At 30.9% G+C, this 20,245-nt stretch overlaps 1 protein-coding gene across 2 annotated transcripts; it reads right to left on the bottom strand.

The window, feature by feature from the left end:
- Positions 1-5,814: 5,814 nt before the first annotated feature.
- On the bottom strand, positions 5,815-11,936 carry LOC101214794 (serine/threonine-protein kinase MPS1). 2 transcript variants are annotated; one of them, XM_004140335.3, is made up of 6 exons: positions 11,528-11,936; positions 10,733-11,140; positions 9,514-10,484; positions 7,889-8,089; positions 7,051-7,212; positions 5,815-6,860 (listed from the first exon to the last, which is right to left on the bottom strand). In XM_004140335.3, the coding sequence occupies exons 1-6, from the start codon at positions 11,778-11,780 to the stop codon at positions 6,279-6,281; spliced, it is 2,577 nt and encodes an 858-aa protein (XP_004140383.2). In that variant the 5' UTR covers positions 11,781-11,936; the 3' UTR covers positions 5,815-6,278. The 2 variants fall into 2 exon arrangements, with proteins under 2 accessions (XP_004140383.2, XP_031741975.1); XM_031886115.1 differs by having other exon boundaries at positions 10,733-10,909.
- Between the last annotated feature and the right edge of the window lie 8,309 nt (positions 11,937-20,245).

Here is a 20,245-nt window from a genome sequence, read left to right as displayed (position 1 = left end):
CTAACTGTTATGTGCACATAAGGTTAAAGGAAGCCATGTAGAAAAGGTCTACATGGTGGAGTGAAGCCGGCTAATGTAGAAAAAGACAACATTGTGTTAGGCGGCCTGAGCAACAAGAATGAATTTGTATGTTCTCGGATGTTGTTGATAAAGCAGTCTAAACATGAGGTAATGAGACCAAGTGTATAAAACGATTCAGAATCCTTGACAAAAGGAGTGATTGTGACTAATGTGTGTCTATGCAAGGTGATGCTTTATGTGAAATGTTATGTTTACAATATCTGATATGTTCTGTTTAAAACGAATGTTATGGTTTTGCAAAATGATTTATGGAAAGGTATTGAGAAAAGGATTTCATAAAATCTCACTAAGTCTTTTAAACTTATATTCTAAAATTTTATCTTCCAGGATTTGGCATTAAGGTCGAGTAAAAAGAGGGGAAGAAAAGGGCCTACCAAGCGAGAAGCTGCCTAAGATTTAGTTTAAGATGTTTATATACTATGTACGAAACGTCTGTTGTTAAATAAGTTTAAGTTTTAGTTATATTGCTTGTGTTCACCTTTATCGCCTAAAACATGTTATTTAAAGTATTTTGCGTTTAAACAAGGTAAAGGATTTAAGATGAGTGTCTTTGGCGTTTAGACATTAATTTTGGTCCAGGTGTTGTAATTGTGTGTTCATATACTGAACGCATGTTGTTGAATAATAAAAGTTTAAGTTGACTTCTGTTGCGTTATGTTTATCGTTAGGTAGTTTAAAAGAGTTAATTTTGAGCTAGATGATAATAAGACCATACTAGCACTACCTCATTTCGTAAAATGGGTTAAAGATTTAAGTGCAGTGCTCATTATGTTATCTAAAGATCGGTTTGTCCGTTGAACCTAAACGATCTTGGGATCTAGTCAACTAGGTTGGATTGTCTCTTTGAGTAACTTCATATTGTAGGCTTTAATCTCATTCTTTTTTATGAACTTTCAACCACCTTCCTAGTTAGACCTTTAGTAAGTAGATATGCAATATTATATTTTGACCTCACAAATTAAAGTCGATTGCGATAATTCTACTAGAGAGTAGTTGTCTAATTGTATTATGTCTTCGTCATATATGTCGAGACTTAACATTATTATACATAATATTCTATGTCTTTCCAATAGTTGCCTGGCTATCACTATGTATACAAATTATTGCAGGCACTGCCGTATTAGACAAGTTGAGAATATCTTCCAAAAAATTTCAAGTCATTATGCTTCTTCTCCAGTAAATTCATATTCCATTGTAAATCTTGCAATACATGTTTGTTTGGAAGATTTTCAAGATACACCCCACCTCCAAGGGTTTCTTTCGTGTATGTGTGTCTATATATACATAATTTTCATAAAGTTTTTGCCAAATCCACCACTATAATAATTTTATAGTGTGTTATATCTAGTTCACTCTAAGTGTGATTGTTGCATACATATTTTCCATATATTTTTTATGCCTCATATGAAAGCAACTTTGCTTTGTTGTCTTCTCCTTCAACATTGCAATAGCATGAATTTCCAATAGTTGCTCAAAGCCAAAGAAAAACCTTTCTTATGGCCATCAGTATTGAAATTATTGTCATTAAATTTCTAATATAAACCTCCCTGATTTCCACCAATAATATGTTGTACAACAATTTTAAATTGTTGATGAAATTTATGTGAAATTAATCACCAAATATATATTTGTGAAACAAAGTAAATAACTTTATCGAACAGGTTCTCATAAAATAAATTTAAATAAAGCAAACAAATAAAACGAGAGACATTATTCCAGTAGGCTTGGAATGTAAAATGTCATTAGAACATTAAGGCTTAATACCCAATATGCATACACAATATACAAAAATAAGCCAATAATGACATAAATAATACAATAATACTCGTGACTTATTATCAAATACACACTTGTATTAATACAAAACTAGGGCAGAACATCAAACAATAATCCATTGTACATATGCTTAATGGTGAAATTGGCCAAAATTATACAAGTGGCAAAAAAAGTTATTAAAATCTTGCCAAAGAGAAAATCTCGAATGTCATTTGTCCAAGAGTTTTATAGACTAATTAAAGTATATAAAACCCGTTAAAATTTAGAATTACTTGAGACACTTCATACAAATATTAGTTGAATGAAAACTTAATAATTTCATGATTTTTTCATAAAGAACACATTTGTGGAATAATAATATTCATATATTCATTTGTTGTTGGATCATTCGATCATGGGATCATGTCAATTCTATTTTAGAATTTCATATATGAATATTTCCTCAATTTCTTAATTTTAGTAATTCGAAGCCTCACAGAAGATAAATTTCTATTATAATTCATAGATTATAAAATTTTCTTAAAATTGTTGTCGATATTATCATCCCAACAAAACAGAAAATCATATATGTGTTTTAGATCTGACTCCAACGAATTCATGTTGTCTAAGACAAATTTACTCACCCTAATACTTTGAGTTTTGAGAGTAATTGTCTCCCAAGATAGAACAAATCACTTTTCTTCTAAGAGTAGTACCCCGTCTAGAAGATCAACAAACGAAACTTTATGGATCTACAAAACGTCAAGATTTTGAGAATGGAGAGACATTCTTTTTTAAAAAGACAAAGGCTTGTGGAAAATATGTTCTCTTCAACCAAAAACAAAAGGATTTTATTTATAGACTTATTCGCGATCACTCAAAAAGTCACGTCTCTTTCTATAATTTAGTTATTAGTATTTTTCATGAAGTGATGGATCCACTCATGATAATGCACTCATTCCTAAATAAACACCGACAATTAACCATTTATTTCAACAATTTTAATATCGATAATAAGTGCAGTACAGTATATTTATGATAAATAAATAAAATAAATTTCAATTATGAAAGCTTTGGTATGGAAGTTGTTAATATTGTTGATCATCTTTAAAGTTGGAGCATGTTGTTGTATGTGTGTGTAATTTTTATCTCCATCAGGGTGCCTCACATGTCAAGGGCATTTTAAGCCTCTGCTCACATGTTTTTCCATTGTTCTCTTTTGCTCCGTTTTTGACATATTGTCTTCAGAAGACTTTGGTTGGTTGTTGGCATGCTCGCATCTTTACATCTCTTCTGGTGGAGCATCATTTTCATGGAACAAAGAAGACAATTTGGTTAGCCATTTTATGAGCTTTCTTTTGGACTTTATGGGGAGAACACAATGATAATCATCTTTTTAGGACTCTTTTTCGCCATTCGATACATTCTTGGTTTGCTTATTCTTTTTACAACTTTATATATTGGTGCAAAACTAGAAGCTCTTTACTCACTTTAAAAATTTCTTTTATACTCTCCCTATAGGCCGCCTTGGAGCTTCCTTTTATTTCATTCATTCAAAGACACGTTTCCTATTTAAATGAAAAAATGGTTTGAATATGCTACTGTTCAACCTGTATATACAAAGTTTGAAGGGATTTTCGAAGTATCTGATAAAGTTTAAATTAAAGTCTGTAGCATTGAAATGAAAAGATTCCTTCAATTCGGGTCTTATGTCCTAAACTCGAGGTTCGTACTCTGTAACCAAATTGGTTTATTCAATAAATAAAGTATTTTTCATTTAGACGTTTATACTCGCATAAATCAATCCAATGAACTAAGATTTATGGTTATTTAGTGTAAACTTGAAAAACATATGGTTAGTGTTAGGGACAGTAGACCTCTGATATCTTCACAATAATAATAATATTACTTTCATTATTGTCCTTTTGGTTTCACCCAAAAAGGTCTCATATACACCATTAGAGATAGTTGTCGATCACTCACTTATTAATGTGAGACTTTGATCGCATTCTAATAGAAATCAAAGTAGTTGTGTTCTAGTGGTTCAACCATGAACAGACAATACTTTGAACTTGACTATATATTATTCGACAATTGAGGATTTTTACTAACGAGACATGACTCTGATATCAGTTTGTTACGGACAACAAACCTTCAATTATCGATCTCCACGTGATATGGTATTGTCTGTGTCTTGTACAAGAACAACAATTTGTGTTGCAATTTAAAGAACTAGAAAAGATTTTGAAGAGATATCTTCAAATGTAATCTTCACTTTCATTTGAGATTCGATCTCTTTACCTCCAACTTCAATTTTGTAGTCAAACCAAGTATAAACAATTTTTTTATATGACAAATCAAACAAATTTATGTACGTAAACACTTATAAAAAGATCTAATCAAACAGGTAAATGTTTAAATTTTAAACTCAAACATTTTTTTTCATAGATAATCCAAACAAATCTTTAAAAAAGAAAGAGTAACTAGGGTTATTTAACTATAAAGGCTCCGTCCATAGTCACCAACATGTATTCCAAAACATATTCTTTTTCATGGTATAAAAAACGTTTTTTTTTTCCGTTAACAAAAATAATAATAATGAATCATTTGTTTTTGCATACATTTTAGATTTTAGGGAATGAACATTTGAATTATTACATTTGTTTTGCGTTGTAGTATTGTAAGATACCCAAATATCTTAATTTAGGAATATCTTAGGAAGTACATCTTAAACAGTTTTTAGATACTCTTAAAAAAAACAGTGGATTTTATAGATTTTCATATGGAGGGCTTCCCCATTTTACTTTTGTGCAATTTTTTTTTGTCTTATATGTATACTACCTTACTTCCATGATACAATTAAAATAAATGTTATCAAAATGTATCACTCTCCTTTTTTGGGGTTATATTATATTGTTGTTTTTTAGCAAGATATTCAAATTTTAATTCATATTTATTTTATAAAAAAACTTAAATTATTATTATTATTTTGTTGAAAAAAATAACATATAGTTATAATATAAATTTTATTTAATTTTTAAAAAATCAATTGATAAAAACATGCATGTTATACAAGTTTAAGTTGTTTTAAATTAATAAATAGCTGTAGAGCAAACATTATACAAATTGAAACATTTTGAGTAGAAATCCAAGTTATCAAATATTATTGGATATAGAGATATTCTTAAAAAAACATGGTTCTTGAAAGATATCTATAATTTTAAATATTTATAATTCTTGACTTCTAAAGATTTTGGTTATCTATGTTTAAAAAAAATACAAAATCACTGCCAATTTCAATGTTATTTGTCTATTTTGGTTTTGTGCTCGAGTTGGCAAAAATATAGACTTTAGGATACAACATCATTGTACTCATTAACTTTAGAAAAAAATCTTCTCTATTGATTAACAACTAATTTAGAAAATTTAAACTATGTTAGTTCACTTAATTTTTTTTTCTTGAGAAGTAATTCACTCATAATACATTGTAGTTTAAGTTGATTCACTTAATTACTACATTATAGTTTTTAAAGCAAACTTATAGTACAGTAGTCATAGATGCAATGCAAATCTATGCTAATCGTAGTTGTCAAGCATGGACCCACATTCCAAATTCTTTTATTAACTACAAAATGTTTTGATTTAAAGTTAATAAAAATATCAACAAATTATGATCATCTTCAATCAATTTCATCATATAAACTACAAAATTTTTACTAGTTTTGGTTGTCATAAAAAATAAAAATATCTTCTAGTTTTGGGTTAGATATGCATATCTCACTTTACTAAGATGGTTTTGAATTCTTTAAGATCTCAGTATGAAAGCAGCTGAAACGAACCAGATAATATTTTTTTCTTTCAAAAATAGATTACATTTTCATGCTTGACATATGTAAGTTCATTATGATTTTATCATAGGTGGTTTTGTAAACATATAAAACAAAATCATCACTAGAATCAAGAATCAAGAACAAGGCAAAAGTTGAAAGGAATCACCCTCAATTTTAGAACACAGATGATCAGTCTTCTACGTAAACATTATACAAATATATGGAATTCTGTTGCACTAACAGTTGGGATTTGCCTAATGCATGGTTTCTCTATGTGTTGAATCGATCTGGGAAGAAACTTAGCAAATGCTCAAACAAAACTACAAACAAATTTACAATCTCAAAGCCCAGAACACAGTTATTGCATATATATTGTACACTTTTGGCAAACAATACAGGTGTTGAAATTGATCATCCAGCTTCGAATAGAAAAATTAGATGCTCTAACGCGCCCAACTTGGAGAGGGAAAAGCCAGGATCTACCACGGAGTAGCCTCATTCATATTCTATCAATCATCATTCATCAGCTACGCGAAAGTCAAATCCAGAATTTTCATGCTGAAGAAAACTTGAAATCAATCATTCAATGAATGAGAAACAAAATTAGGACTTTCAATTTTCATCTTTCTGCGTAGCCAGACTTTTGTGGAGCAGAAAATAGTCCTTTGACGTTTGGGAAAACAGCTCACATTGACTGTCTTTAGAAGTTATTAATAGAGATGTCATCGGCTGGACAGAGTTGAGGAGCAGTTGTTGAAGCTTAGGAAGCAGATGTGACGAAGCTTCGTGGTCATTTTCACAAGATTCGACAATAAGTTGCAGAAATTTGGAACTCTGGCCTTGAGATAAGGATAGGTGTGGGGACACTGGCGGTACAAGAAAAGGATGTTGAAGTAACTCGGGAATTCTCCACCTCTCATTGCGGTCCCATGCGAGGCACTTCTTCATAAGATCTAGAAGCCAATGGTTGCTAACGGGTTCATATTTAATCTCATGATTTGGATCTGTAATGACTTTGAACTTGGCCCAGAATGTCTTATACTCAGAGAAGGGTGTCCTTCCGTAAACCATTTGATAAAGAATGCAGCCAAGGGACCAAATATCAGATGGTCGACCACACTTGATGGTGTTTCCATTTGCATCTTTCTCATTGCACATAAATGCCTCGGGTGACATGTAACTCAATGTGCCTACCTGTTATACGGAAAAAATTCAAAATCCAAAGAGAATGAGTATGTAGTGTTTTGCTGTAACCATATTTTATTTATCTAATCAATACTGATGGACGCAACAAAAATTGATACAACTAAAAATGTTAACGAGTTAGTTACATCAGACAGCCATGTATAAACAAAAGCAGGGGAGGGCATCAAACGATATTCACCTGTGAATCTCTTTGGATGTTGGTTGTATCACTCATTATGGCTTTTGCAATTCCAAAGTCAATTAGTTTTAAGGAGCCTTTGACAAGAAGAAAATTTGCTGGCTTCAAATCAGAGTGGACAATGCGTTCTTCGTGTATGGTGTTTACAGCTTGAAGAATTTGCTGCCATGTATAAAAACATTTTCAATGAAATAATTAATCTACAAGGAGAACACATAAATGTTGTAAATGATGGAAACTAATGCAGCCTTGTCAAGTGGCAAAAAAATATGCAGCAGTAATAATTTCTCCAAAACGAGGTTACATAGAGCTACAACAAGGATTCTATAATAAACAAAATTTAAAACTACAACATACGGTAAGCGCTTAGTCATAATGAATTCAAATTATTAAGCTTTACAACCTCCCATGCTTGATTTGAAAATATGGCTTGTCTGAGGAGGTATAGGGAATAATAAGCCGAGCAAAAGAACATGGATGATTCAACCTCTATCACAGCATGACGTGCCAATCCTTTTTATTTCCCCCACTAATATTAACTGTACATTTATGAAATTTATTGAGCTTCAAAATATATTTTATTTTATTTTCCAAAGGAAAAAATAATGTTACTCCCATTCTGAGTACAGTAGTAAAACAATTTTCTGAAAAATGGGTACTAATATGGCTCAACGGATGTGATACATCATGAAGAAGGTGCAAATTAACTGCCAAATGGAAACCATTATCTAGGAAGAAAAACTGTTCGTAAATGCCGTGGGGAAAGAAAAATAATAACGAACATTAATACATGTGCAATTATTGCTTTCCTATATCCAAAAGAGGAAGAGGGAATCACCTGCCAGTAGAATCGAAGCCAATTTTCATCTATTATTTGATCAGTGCCATCAATTTCCTTCCATTTCTGTGAGAGCATGTGAGCCAAATCAATTTCACCATATTCTAGCACCATGTATATATATCCGTCATCCTTAACCCTAGCATCTTTATTATTCGTGGAGCCATTCAGCACTTCCTGAAGTAAAGTCCTATCTGTTACCTAATAAAAGATAGATTCTTAGGTAATGGTGACTCAATAAACATGAATGACTGATAAATATGTCATAATTGAGACAGAAATTGATCAAACATCGATTTCATTTGAAGACATTTTGGTTAGTTTTCTAGTTTTTATGGATCAAGGGTTTAATAATGATTTCTTTTTGTTTCTAGTCTAGTTTACCAAAAAAAGTTGTTAAATGAATGTCATTTTTTAAAAACTAAGAACGACAATTTTTTGCCCCATTTAGTTTTAGGTTTTTTCTTTTTGAAAATTAAGCCTACAAACACCCCTACCACCTCTAAGGAGGCATTTGGACACCCGTAATGTAATAGATTTGTAATGTCATATAATCCAAAATTTGTGTTTTGATTGAGCGTTTTGGACTCAATCTGTAATACAAAACTCATTATGTTCCTATAGTTTTTAACCTAACCCTTTTCTCCACCGTTTTCATATTTCAAGATCCTATTTCCATTCTACTCTCAATTCCTCATGCATACCAACACCCCTCAGCCCTCTGTTTTTGTCTCCAATTGTGTGGCCATTGTCATTGGAAAAACCAAAGAAGACAAGCTTCCACTATATAGGCAAGTGAGTTACTTTCACTTTCATCCTCAAATACCAACACCCCTTAGATTCTTAGTAATTCTTATTGCATTCTATCTCCCCAAACAACTCCTAAAATTTCTTATTTTGTTAACTACTTTTTACCATGTTTTCAAAAACCAAACCGAACTTTGAAAACTAAAAAATGTAGATTAGAATTTGGCTAAAAATTTCAACTCTTGTACTTAAGAAACATGCAAACAATGGTAAAAAAAATGTGAGAAAACAGATTTAGTTTTCAAAAACATAAAACAAAAAGGTTACAAGCTAAGCCGATAGTCTCTAAAGTTTGATACACTTTGGAGAAGATCCCATGGTTACGGCCATTAGCATACATACCCTAGCACAAGGGGCTCAGAAAACGAAAATGATAAATGACTGAACTTAGCCATATTCTTCATTTCAGTACTTTTGCTCTCTTCAACACGTCCCTCTACTCAACTTAGTAACCTTCTCTGAACATACAGAAGATTCCAATCCAAATGGGGCCTTCAAAATTCTGTTTTTGTTTTCAAGTTTAACCAAGATTTCACAAGTGTTGTTGAAACTTGAAAACTAAACAAGAAAAGGTTTTAGCAAACACATCTAGTTTTTAAAAATTTAAAACTACAAACGAAAATATTCAGAGGTACTTTCACTATTAGATGCTACAAGGGGAAAAAAAAAATAAAGTGTCTTCTATGGTTCTACTCATGGATTGAAAGATTGAGCATCCACTGAGATAGTAAAACGATCAATATTCAAACATCGAAAACTAAGAGATGTAAAAGTGAATGCAAAGACATGCATAAAGATATCAAGATGAAGATACATACCTCATAGTCTACAAGTTGTATAATGTTGTTCTTCCCTTTCAACTTATTTAAATACACAATCTCCTGACAGAACCCATAAGCAGTGGCATAGTCACGACCTTTAAGTTTAATTTTTTTAAGTGCATATATCGTGCAATCTGATGAGATAACTTTGTGAACCTCACTGCTTCCTCCACTGCCTATCTTGCCAAGTCTTTGATACAGTTTTCCATTAACCTTAAAAAACATGTCTGGGTCATAATTCCTTTTACGATTTGTTGAAGCACTCTTCCCACTTGCCACTTTGTCTAGTTTATCTGAACCAGAGGGGTTCAAATTCACATCAGAAACTGACTTTTTGGGTACTTGGGCCTTCGATTTTGTATCAATGGCATTACCGATTGCACATTTTCCTTCATATGACTTATCAACGTGCTGCAAAGAGTGTTTGGAAATATCACTTTCTCCTCCTAACTGTTCCCTATACTCCTTAGAGATGTCATAATGACTTATCACTTTTTCAGTATTAGCAGTAAGGCCCGGAGCATGTATGGCATCATTGCCCTTCCCATTCTTGACCTCATCACTAGTATCCCTTAAAGAAAGCCCTGATGTTGGCAACACGCTTCTTTTAGCTTCACATTGAATGTTCGCATTAAACTCGCTCAGAGGTTCGGTAGAAATTTTACCACCACTTTCATGATGCAAATGAGAGCAATAAGTTGTTGAATTAAGCATAGCCACTGAACTTGAGTGAACAGACGTGGTGGTTGGACAAGGTGGACCAAATGAAGGTTGACTAATTGGTTGATTCAAAAAATCTTCAAATCGCTTGAGTTGATCTTCCACAGCGGGTGTTCTTTGTGCCATCATTGAAATCCCACCATTGCTTTTCATATCAGACTCTGTGTTTGGAAAACTTCCATGTTTAGATTCATCATGATTGATTACACTAGATGCTTCTCCTAGGTTGCCGGCTGTCCAGTCCATCTCTGTCAACAACGCAAGTGAACCCATATGAGATTATAAGTTTTCCAATCCACTGGCCATTAGATCATGGGCCCCTACAAGTGGAAATTAAATGACATGCATTGCCAAACTTGGTACAAAACAAGTGAACTATTACAACATAAGAGCCTAATTCAAAAAGGCTAGAAATTTTCACAAGAGTGCTTGTTGAATATTATTGAAGTGAGGGTAGGATATCTGAACAAGAAAATACAAGGCCGCCAGTATTTACCCTGAGATATCTTGTTGGTTTTAATAGAAAACCGAACCATTTTCTGAACATCAACTTGCTGGGATCCTGTATTTAAAGCGGATGATGTGCTCCTTGATTGGCAACCAGCACCACGTACAAGTTCATCTCTTTGGATATCAGGTGCGTAACTTCCATCAAAACTTTTGGTCATCAGGCCTGAAATGGAAGGTCGTGTTATTGATTCATCTTGAGTTTCTCCAATAATAGTCATTGTGCTCTTGGTCTGTTCAATCAAATCCTTCACTACATGATCTTGACTCAATGAAATTTCAGTTTCAGGCTCCTTATCACTTTCTGCAAGCCTGGCCTCTGAACGAGGGTTCCTTGACACCCCTCTTTGAGGAACTAGCAAGCGCCTGGGTCTTATACTATTCGATTGCGTCACACCTGAAATTTCTTATAATGTGATTGAGACAAAAGTAATTTGGATCGACTAACAGCCATTAAACTAAAATCATTGCCTGAGATCTAATACAAAATTTCTTGAAGCTACACAGATTCAAATTCTTCCTTAGTAGTTGATGCATGTTCTTAAATCTAAGAGAAACAAGGCATTCCTGGCTAATTCCCTAAAGCAATCCCGAAACTGAATAGTAGAATAGATGATTTTTCGAGCTTCCTTACAATATTTGGGAAATAGCTGTTTCCCCCTAACAGAAGCAAATAATAATAGAAGAAGAAATTATTCTTACAGTAGCACCAAATTAAGAGAACATAGCCCAATTATCACATATTGAAACAGACGAAATTATTATTAAACACAGAAATAGTTACCGAGTGGTCGATGGCGCTTGAAGGCGGCCTGAACATGTCGAAGGAAGCCGGGCGATGAGGAGGAGGAAGAAGAGGATGTAGTTTCGGGGTTAGTCTGACGGGTGAGTTTCTTGTCAAATTCGAACTGGGCCGGAAGGTTAGCCTCCCTGTCCATGGTCGGCACTGAACGGCATTTCTGGATGGGAAAAAGAGAGGAACGATGAGGGAAGTGTTCTAATAACAGATAATTTGGGTCCGAACCATCTGAATCCATAGGCTGGAGTGATTTAGAGAAGGGAAATCAGTGGAAGTCGCCATTGTTGTTTGCGAAGAACTGTGAGAGAGCAAGAGTGAGAGGGAAAAAGTGAGTTTTAAAAGGATCGCTTTGTATGGAGTTCAAACATCTCCACAGGCGGAGCGTTTTTGAAATCGTATTCAAATTGTAGTGGGTTTTTTTATTACGCCCATCTTCTTCCTGACTTTAATCATACTTGGGCTTCTCTAAGCTTTAGTGGGCTTTTTGTAACTCCCACAACAATAGCAACTTCTTAGGTTGAATATAGGGTAGGGCTAAACTAGTATACCATGTTACAAAATTCATTCAATTTTTTAATCTTTTTATAAATATTCTGGATGAACTAATAATTTACACAAATATATAACCCAACAAAATAGAAAAAGGAAAAAGAAGGTGGATTCTAACTAATTTGCATTTATTAGATATCATTAATATGGTAAATAATTAATTAATTTTATTATATTAATATTATAATAAAAATTGTCTCTTAAATATTTTTGTTTGGGTGATTTTGTTCAAAAATTGTTCCGTCGGCCCCTGATCCGCGTAGACCAAGGGCGAACACTCATCGTTTACGGCATGGACTACCAGGGTATCTAATCCCGTTCGCTCCCCATGCTTTCGCACCCCAGCGTCGGTAGGAACCCAGAGAGCTGCCTTCGCTTTTGGCCTTCCTTCGTAGATCTCCGGATTTCACCCCTACACACGAAATTCCACTCTCCTCTGTCTCACTCAAGTGATCTCTCTCCGTACATTCTTTATTTTGTTTTGCATTATTTTTCATATATTTCACGTAATTATAGTATACGATGTATATTTTATAAATGGAAAGTTCTTATATCAATTTTTTATGTATTTTATTTAAATATTCATATCTTGCATGGTAAATAATACGTTATGTTTTATGGAAGTTGTTCATGTTTATATGAACATGAATGAGAAAAATTTATGATTAGTATATGTAATATATGCATTAGTTGTTCTCTTTGTATATGTAACGTTGAGAAAAACTGAATATATTTATAATGTAAGACAGGATTTGGGGAGATTTTATCTAAAAACACAATATTTAGCCTATTTTGTTGAAAAAAAATAGAACAATAAATTCTTTTAAAATCATTTTTTCGTATAATTAAAAAGGATGAAAGAGAATAAGACCATCATGTAGGACACAATGATCTCAACAAACGAAACTTTAAGTACCGAAAAAGAGGTACTCCCTTTAGAAAAAAAAAATATTTTAAATGTAGGATCATAGTAACAAGGAACACTAACTGAAGATGATACAAAACAGGGAAAAACAAATCAATGAAGAGATTGACTATGACTTAAAAATTCAAATTTAAAAAATAAATCAATAAATTAAGTTCTAATATGAAAATTAATTTTAATTTCTAAATTATTAAGGGTTGAGATTCAACAATTAAGGTTATTTTGAAATAAAAACAAGAATTGAGATTTAGCCGATAAAAAATAATAATATGGTTATTTTGAAAAAATAGAAATGAATAAAGTTGTTAAAATCTTCAACATAATTGTTAAATCGTGAGATATTGAGAAAATGTTATGATAATGGTTGAATACATTATTTTAAACACAATGTTATGTTTTTAGAATAAGTTAATTTGAATTTAATAAGAAACATCCATAAACAAATTAGTGTGTTTTAACTGAATAAAAAAAAACATGAATAAAGAAGATTGAAGAAGTATTTTACATTTAAACAATCACTATTACTTAAAATTAACAAAGGTAAACACACAAAAACATTATGATTCAATAAATACTTCTTACATAAAATTCATAAATATTCCAAACGAAAAACACTCATATGCATGAATGAATTGAAGCAACAAGAGCCATAAAATAATATTTAAATATGTCATCATCATTTACTTCTTATGTTGTATATGTACCTATCAAAAAGTTAAATAAAAAAGTAACCATAGATCAATAAACAGATGATAGAGTGTATAAATATGATTTAATAACACTATAATTATAATGTAAAACCTATCTGGATTATTTTCAATCAACACATTAGAGAATGTAGTCAGCAAAGTATATGATGACTTAGGAAACCCACACATAAATAGACGACATGAAGTCAAAGCTCACAGGATCTCCAAGCTTTATCATAACTAACATGATCAACCCCATTTTTCTTTTCCATAAAGCTTATTACGTCTAACGAACAACATGAAGTCATGGAATATAATTCATATAGAATAATGTCTTCATATACACTTATAATCCACAAAGTCGTCTGTCTATGAGAATTCTTTACAACGTTCAATAACAAATTTATGAACATTGTTAAACTTCCAAACAATTCATAAAGAACTCTTCTTATAAATAGACGATCTAAGAAACCATTGACAAGAAGTGTCTTTGAAAGAAAGTTTAAAAGAAGTTTGATTGGAGTAGGTAGTCCTAAACTCAAAATTATGATGAATAACAAACAAATAAAATAGCTTTCTTTAAGGCATCTAATTTGTTGTTGAAAATTGAACCTTCGTTTATTTATGTAGAAGTTTACAACACACAAATCTAAATCTACTAAGTCAACGACATTAGATATGTAATTGGAACTTCTTGATGAGGAACCCGAAATAGGAAAATTTGATGAACAAGATGGGACATGGTCGACAACAACAGAAACATCATCAAAGGAGGAATTAGAAAGAAAGGACAACAACTACAACACATCTTTGTTGTATTCGACAATAGTAATAATATTAGGATTGCTGCAACCATCATGATACAATGTAATTCGAGAAATTAAATATTCAAAAGAGGAAAAAAAGTTTAGATTGAAAGATGTGTTCAAATGACCATACACTTTAATCAAATGGAAGTTATGATAACAATTGTTTTCATCTCATCTATCATTATATTGGACAGAACTCATAAAAGTTTGTTCATGAGAATATATTGTTGAGTTGACGGGATGAAGACAAATTGGCTATGAGTTAAAAATTCAAATTTTAAACATAAATTAAGATCTAATATAAAAAACTAATTTTAATTTTTAGGAAAATTGTCAAAAAAATGGCAAAATGAACAAACTATTTACATTTTTTTATGGCAAAATCAAATATAATGAGTTTTTGTCATTTAGTGGTTTTTTTTTGCCATAGAGTAAATAATTTGTATTTTTAAATTGAATAAATATGTTAAAATTGAATAAATATTTCAACCAAATTGTTAAGTCTTGAGATATTAGGAAGAGGTTATGACAGGGATGCTATATCTCTAACTTATCGAAATTAAATACAAACTCTTAAATGCATAACACATATGAATTACACTAGAGAGACTTATGATAAAAGCACAATACAATCATCAAATGTGCGTACTTTGGTATTTTATAAAATAGCATGCAAGTGTCACACATGCATTTTTTCTAAAAAAAAACTGTTTTTTCATTTTTCAAAATGACCTCTAAACACATTGTTATATATTTTATTATCCCATTTTAGAGTAAGTAGCAATTTTATGATTAATAATTAAGTATATAGCAACATTTTTAAAAAATTGCAAATATAGTTGATATATTCTAAATTATGGTCTATCATTGATAGATCAATATTTTCAACATGATCTACTAGTGATAGATCAATATCTTTAACATGATCTACTAGTGATAGATCAATATTTTTAACATGATCTATCAATGATAGACTTTGATATATCTTGTCACATTTGCAAATTTTTTAAAATGTTGTTATATATACAAATATTTTGAATCTAATTAATATATTTGTAATTTTTTTCTTTTGAGAGTTTGGTTTCGAAAAATAATCTTTAGAAATATGGAAAGAAAAATACTTAGGATGCGTCCACCAAATTGTATTGAAAATTGGTGTAACCGTTAGAATTCGATTGATGAATCAATTGTAATGTTGAATCACAAACATAATTGAATTGATTTTATTCGCGTTTACTTAAGATTAGGAATTTTGTCAAGTTTTTTATTGTCATTGTCACCTCTATCTCTACCTATGAGAGTTAAACGGTAACATTAATAGAAAAGATGTCAAAGTTTATCTTTTTTATTTACATAGGTGAGGGCAACTTAACAATGTTGTCTAAATAAGCCTCTCACTTTAGAGGTAAGATCAGGTGGATAATTAGGGACAGAAGGTGCAAGATAGAATTCACTCTTATCCGTTTTATGGTTAGTAGATAGGTTGTCCTCTTAAGAACTGAATCCATGTTTTGAACAAGGGCCCCACCCTCTCATTGGCCCCAGAGAGATTTTGATTTATAGGTTGAATCTAAAACCAATTGTTCAATAGTGGATCAATGGAACTTAAAGAGCAAGATGTAATTTCAGGGATAAAAAAGTATTTTTACTCAGTCGAGGTTACAAACAACTTGTGAAGTACTAACTTACTAATCATAGTTATATCAGATGGACACAAATATATCTATACTGAAGGGAGCACAAATACGAGATTTTAGTGTAATGTCCAGTTAGTTACAAATGTTGATTAGCTCGGTCTAAAATGACTTAGTTAGTTAATCTCAAATCGTTGGAGCTCATGATCTATAGGTCTATTAGATTCCCCTACTATCTCATATTGAATTAACTTAGAACAATATGTTGGATTAGCTCAAAAAGTTTGAATTAGGTAAAAAAAAGAGAAGTCGACAAATATATATGATATAGTCGTCGGTTATCAGTTGGAGATAAAGCTTTACGTTTAAATGTGATTTAAATATTAAAAATATGAATGTGGATTCATATTTGGAAGCTTGAAAATGTTGAAAATAATCAAAGTTGAAGAAAAGTATAAATGTTGACATTTAACTTTGACCAGCTTTAAGTTCAAACGTGATTTGAATTTCAGAAAAATGAATATGGATTAATGTTTGGGAGGTCGAAGCTAGTTAAGATGAGCAACATGGTAAGAAGTCAAAATATTGACTTTTGACTTGAAGAAGTTATTGTCTTTGACTTGAATGGTCAGATGACCATATTGCCTTTTGACTAAAGGCAATCCAACATTTTGTTAAATAATCATACTAAGACTTAGTGGGATAACTGGTTACATAAAATGTAAACACCTAGCCTACTAAATTCTATTAATGGTTAATGAAATGTTAGGTGTTGGGATTTGATGCATTAATTACATTCATTTTTGCATGTAATTAGACTATATATTAGCAACATTTCAAATGAAAAAAGACTTATTGGTAACTTTTGTAATTTTGACTTACAAAAATAAACCTAAAACCAATTTCTCTCTAAACTACCTCTCAACCCTAAATCACACCTTCAATTTCCATCTCTCTCTCAATTCTTTCACTTATTGGGTCTCCCAATCAAATTTTAAGTTCGAAGAATAACGATACAACACTAGTGGTGGTATTGGGTTCACGTTCGTGAGAAGATTGCGAAGATCAAGAAACTTCAAAGGCATGACTTTCTATTAACCATAATTTCGTCACTTAATTATGAATGATAGTGATGCATGTTAATTTCTAAATGGTTTACATGGATTTAGGGTAAAATTCCTAAAATTGATATGTGATTCCATGTCCATGTGTTCCATCATGTTGTACGCTATTGAGCTCCTCAATTTTCCAACATGGTTGATTATTTTTAAATTTTAATTTTCTCTATTTTAAATTACTTTAATCTCATATCATGATTAAAACATTTTGTAGAACTATTGTGAATTTTTTTTTCATTAAAAAAACAATGCCATTTAACAATAGTTGCAAGGTTAGATTTTATATTTGTAAGCAACTTAACCATACAATTGTTAAAATAAAATTTAAAAGTTGTTATAAAGAAGGAAAAGAATGTGTTAAGACAAAGTTATTATAATTTTAATCATATGCATGAAAATTGTGTATGCTTATATATGCTTTGCTTGCAAGTGAGGAATATAATGAATAATAACTGATTTTTGTAAACATTTAGGGTTGCAATATGATGCGGAATGTGTAGACATAAAATTGCTCCAAAGCTCTTTTTGGACATGGAAGCTTCACCTTACTTTGTGGGGCTTTTATAACAAGGAAACACATTCTTCTTATTTTGAATTGAAATTTTGTAAAGTGCACTATTTATCAAATATATATACATATACATATATCGCAAAGTGCACCCCTTTTTCTAACGGACATATGCTATTTTTTAAGCCTATTGTCAACATTCACTCCATTGATCAAATTTTTTGTCCATCTTTTTTCATAGTTTTGAAGGTTTCAACTTCTCCTAAACAAATAACAATAACAATAAATAAATATGTAAATAAAAGAAAAGGTTCATTTTGGTCCATAAATTTTGGATTTAAATTTCAAAATGTTACATATTTTACTCCGTCCGGTAACTATTTGATTTTTCTTTTTGTTTCTTTTAAAAAGCTTGTAAACGCTACATTCCTCTAAATTTGTTCTTTTGTTATCTATCAGGGTTTAAAAAACCACACCAACATTTAAAAATTAAAAAGAAAGTAACTTTGTAAAACTTTTTAAAATTTTCAATTTTGTGAAAAGTTCAATTATTGAACTGAAAGATGGAAGTTAGAAGAAAATAAGCATAATTTTTACAAATAAAAAATAAAATAGTTAACAATCGATCAGTTAGTTCTTTGAGTTTCATTTTATTTAGTTCCTATTTTTTAAAATTCACACTTTTAACTTCAATTTTTTTAATTAAATACACATTTTTCATCTTTAGTGTTAATAGCTATTAATTAATTTAAGATAATTACAATCAATTAAGTTTTATCACATTTCATTCTTATTAAAACTAAAATTAAAAAATTTCACTCCACATCTATTTTAAATCAACTAATAGATTTAATGAAAATCAAGAATAAAAAAGGTAAAATCTCAACAACCAATACAAAACTAAAACAAAATTCAAATCTTAAAAAATGGTTTGGGTAACATTTTTAAAATTATGGATAAAATTAAACCAAATTTAGAACATAGAACTTAGACATTTTAAAACTTAAAGGCCAAAACCCTACAAAACAAAACTATATTTAACAAAAAATTAATTTCTAACCTACAATCCAAGAACTTACTTAATTATTTGATCAATTCAATTATGTTTAGGTTGACAAATTAAGTATATTCTTAAATCAATAGTTGACTAATAGGTTTGATAACTAAACTAGCTTGCTATTTATGTTATTTTCCACTTTAAATGATTTCTACATTTCTGTAACTCTCTTGCCCCTTGGTTCTTACATTTTATATAGCAATTGACCGTACATCATTAAGGGTAAATGCTGATGGTGATGCTGATGCTGCCAATTAGTTTCCCAAGAAGTACTTAAACAGAAAACACTACTTGATTCACAAGCTGTGTTTAAAAGAGGCAACTACTTTCCCTTTTTTTTTTCTCTCTTTTTCAAGTATAAGATTTGAATTTCATTTACCTTCTTCAAACTTCAAACAATACATTACATAAATTGAAAGATATAAAAAAGGAATTCAATGTGTTGCTTATTAAACATTATTGTACAATAAGTAAGAGATACCCAATAATGGCATGATACCCAATAATGGCATATGTTAAATGGTCAACTAAGTATCTTCTGTCTACTGCAAAATCACACACATTCTCGTTAATTATATAATATATATATAAAGTTAAATTAACTTAAAAATCTGTGCACCCGTAACAGAAATTTCAAAGTTTGATTAAAGGTAAACTTCAAATTTATATTTGGTAGAACAATTCAAATTTTAAAACGTATGTCTAAACTAAAGATGAAATAAACAAAAAAAAGAAAAAGAAAAAAATCTCAAAATTAAGGATAAAATATAAAAATAAAAAAGAGGTTTTTATATAGCTTTAAGAAACAAAAAATGGAAGACATAGTAAGAAGAAGAGTAGTGTATTCAAATTCAAATAAGAACTGAGGGTTAATGAAGTTTGAATGGATAAAGAGTAAGTGTAAAGAAGAAGGGAAGAGAGACAGACAGCTTTATTCCATAAGGAAGGGTGCCGTGTTGATTTTGAGGCAAAGGGAATCAAGAGGGAAGAGCAGCTTTTAGTGTAAGCAGCTTTCATTATGGTGTAATTATAATTAGTGTTTACCCTTAATTTTAGGGGCACTTTGCTTAGTCAGACCAAAAGTAATTTAATAAGTCTTCATTGGGGTTAGGATCCTCAACCCACCTCCTTCTTTCCTCTCCATAATTTGGTGCTGGGTTTGGGAACCACAATTTTCACTACTTTTATATATGTATCTATATAAACTTCCTCAGATGATTATTTATTTACACGAAACTGAATGTAGTTTTGAACTAAAAAGAGTTAAGCATGGGGGACCTTGGGCTTCTAAAATCAATGCCATTGCCACATATTGAGAGGAAAAAAAAAAGAATCTTAGAACTTAAAAAAACAATTTAGAAAAAGAAAAAAATGTCTTGTTCAGAGCAATAAATTTAGGGGTCAAAATTAATAC

This window comes from Cucumis sativus, chromosome 5 (genome assembly GCF_000004075.3).
Source record: "Cucumis sativus cultivar 9930 chromosome 5, Cucumber_9930_V3, whole genome shotgun sequence".
NCBI lineage: Eukaryota > Viridiplantae > Streptophyta > Magnoliopsida > Cucurbitales > Cucurbitaceae > Cucumis > Cucumis sativus.
This window is presented reverse-complemented; position numbering and strand designations above follow the sequence as displayed.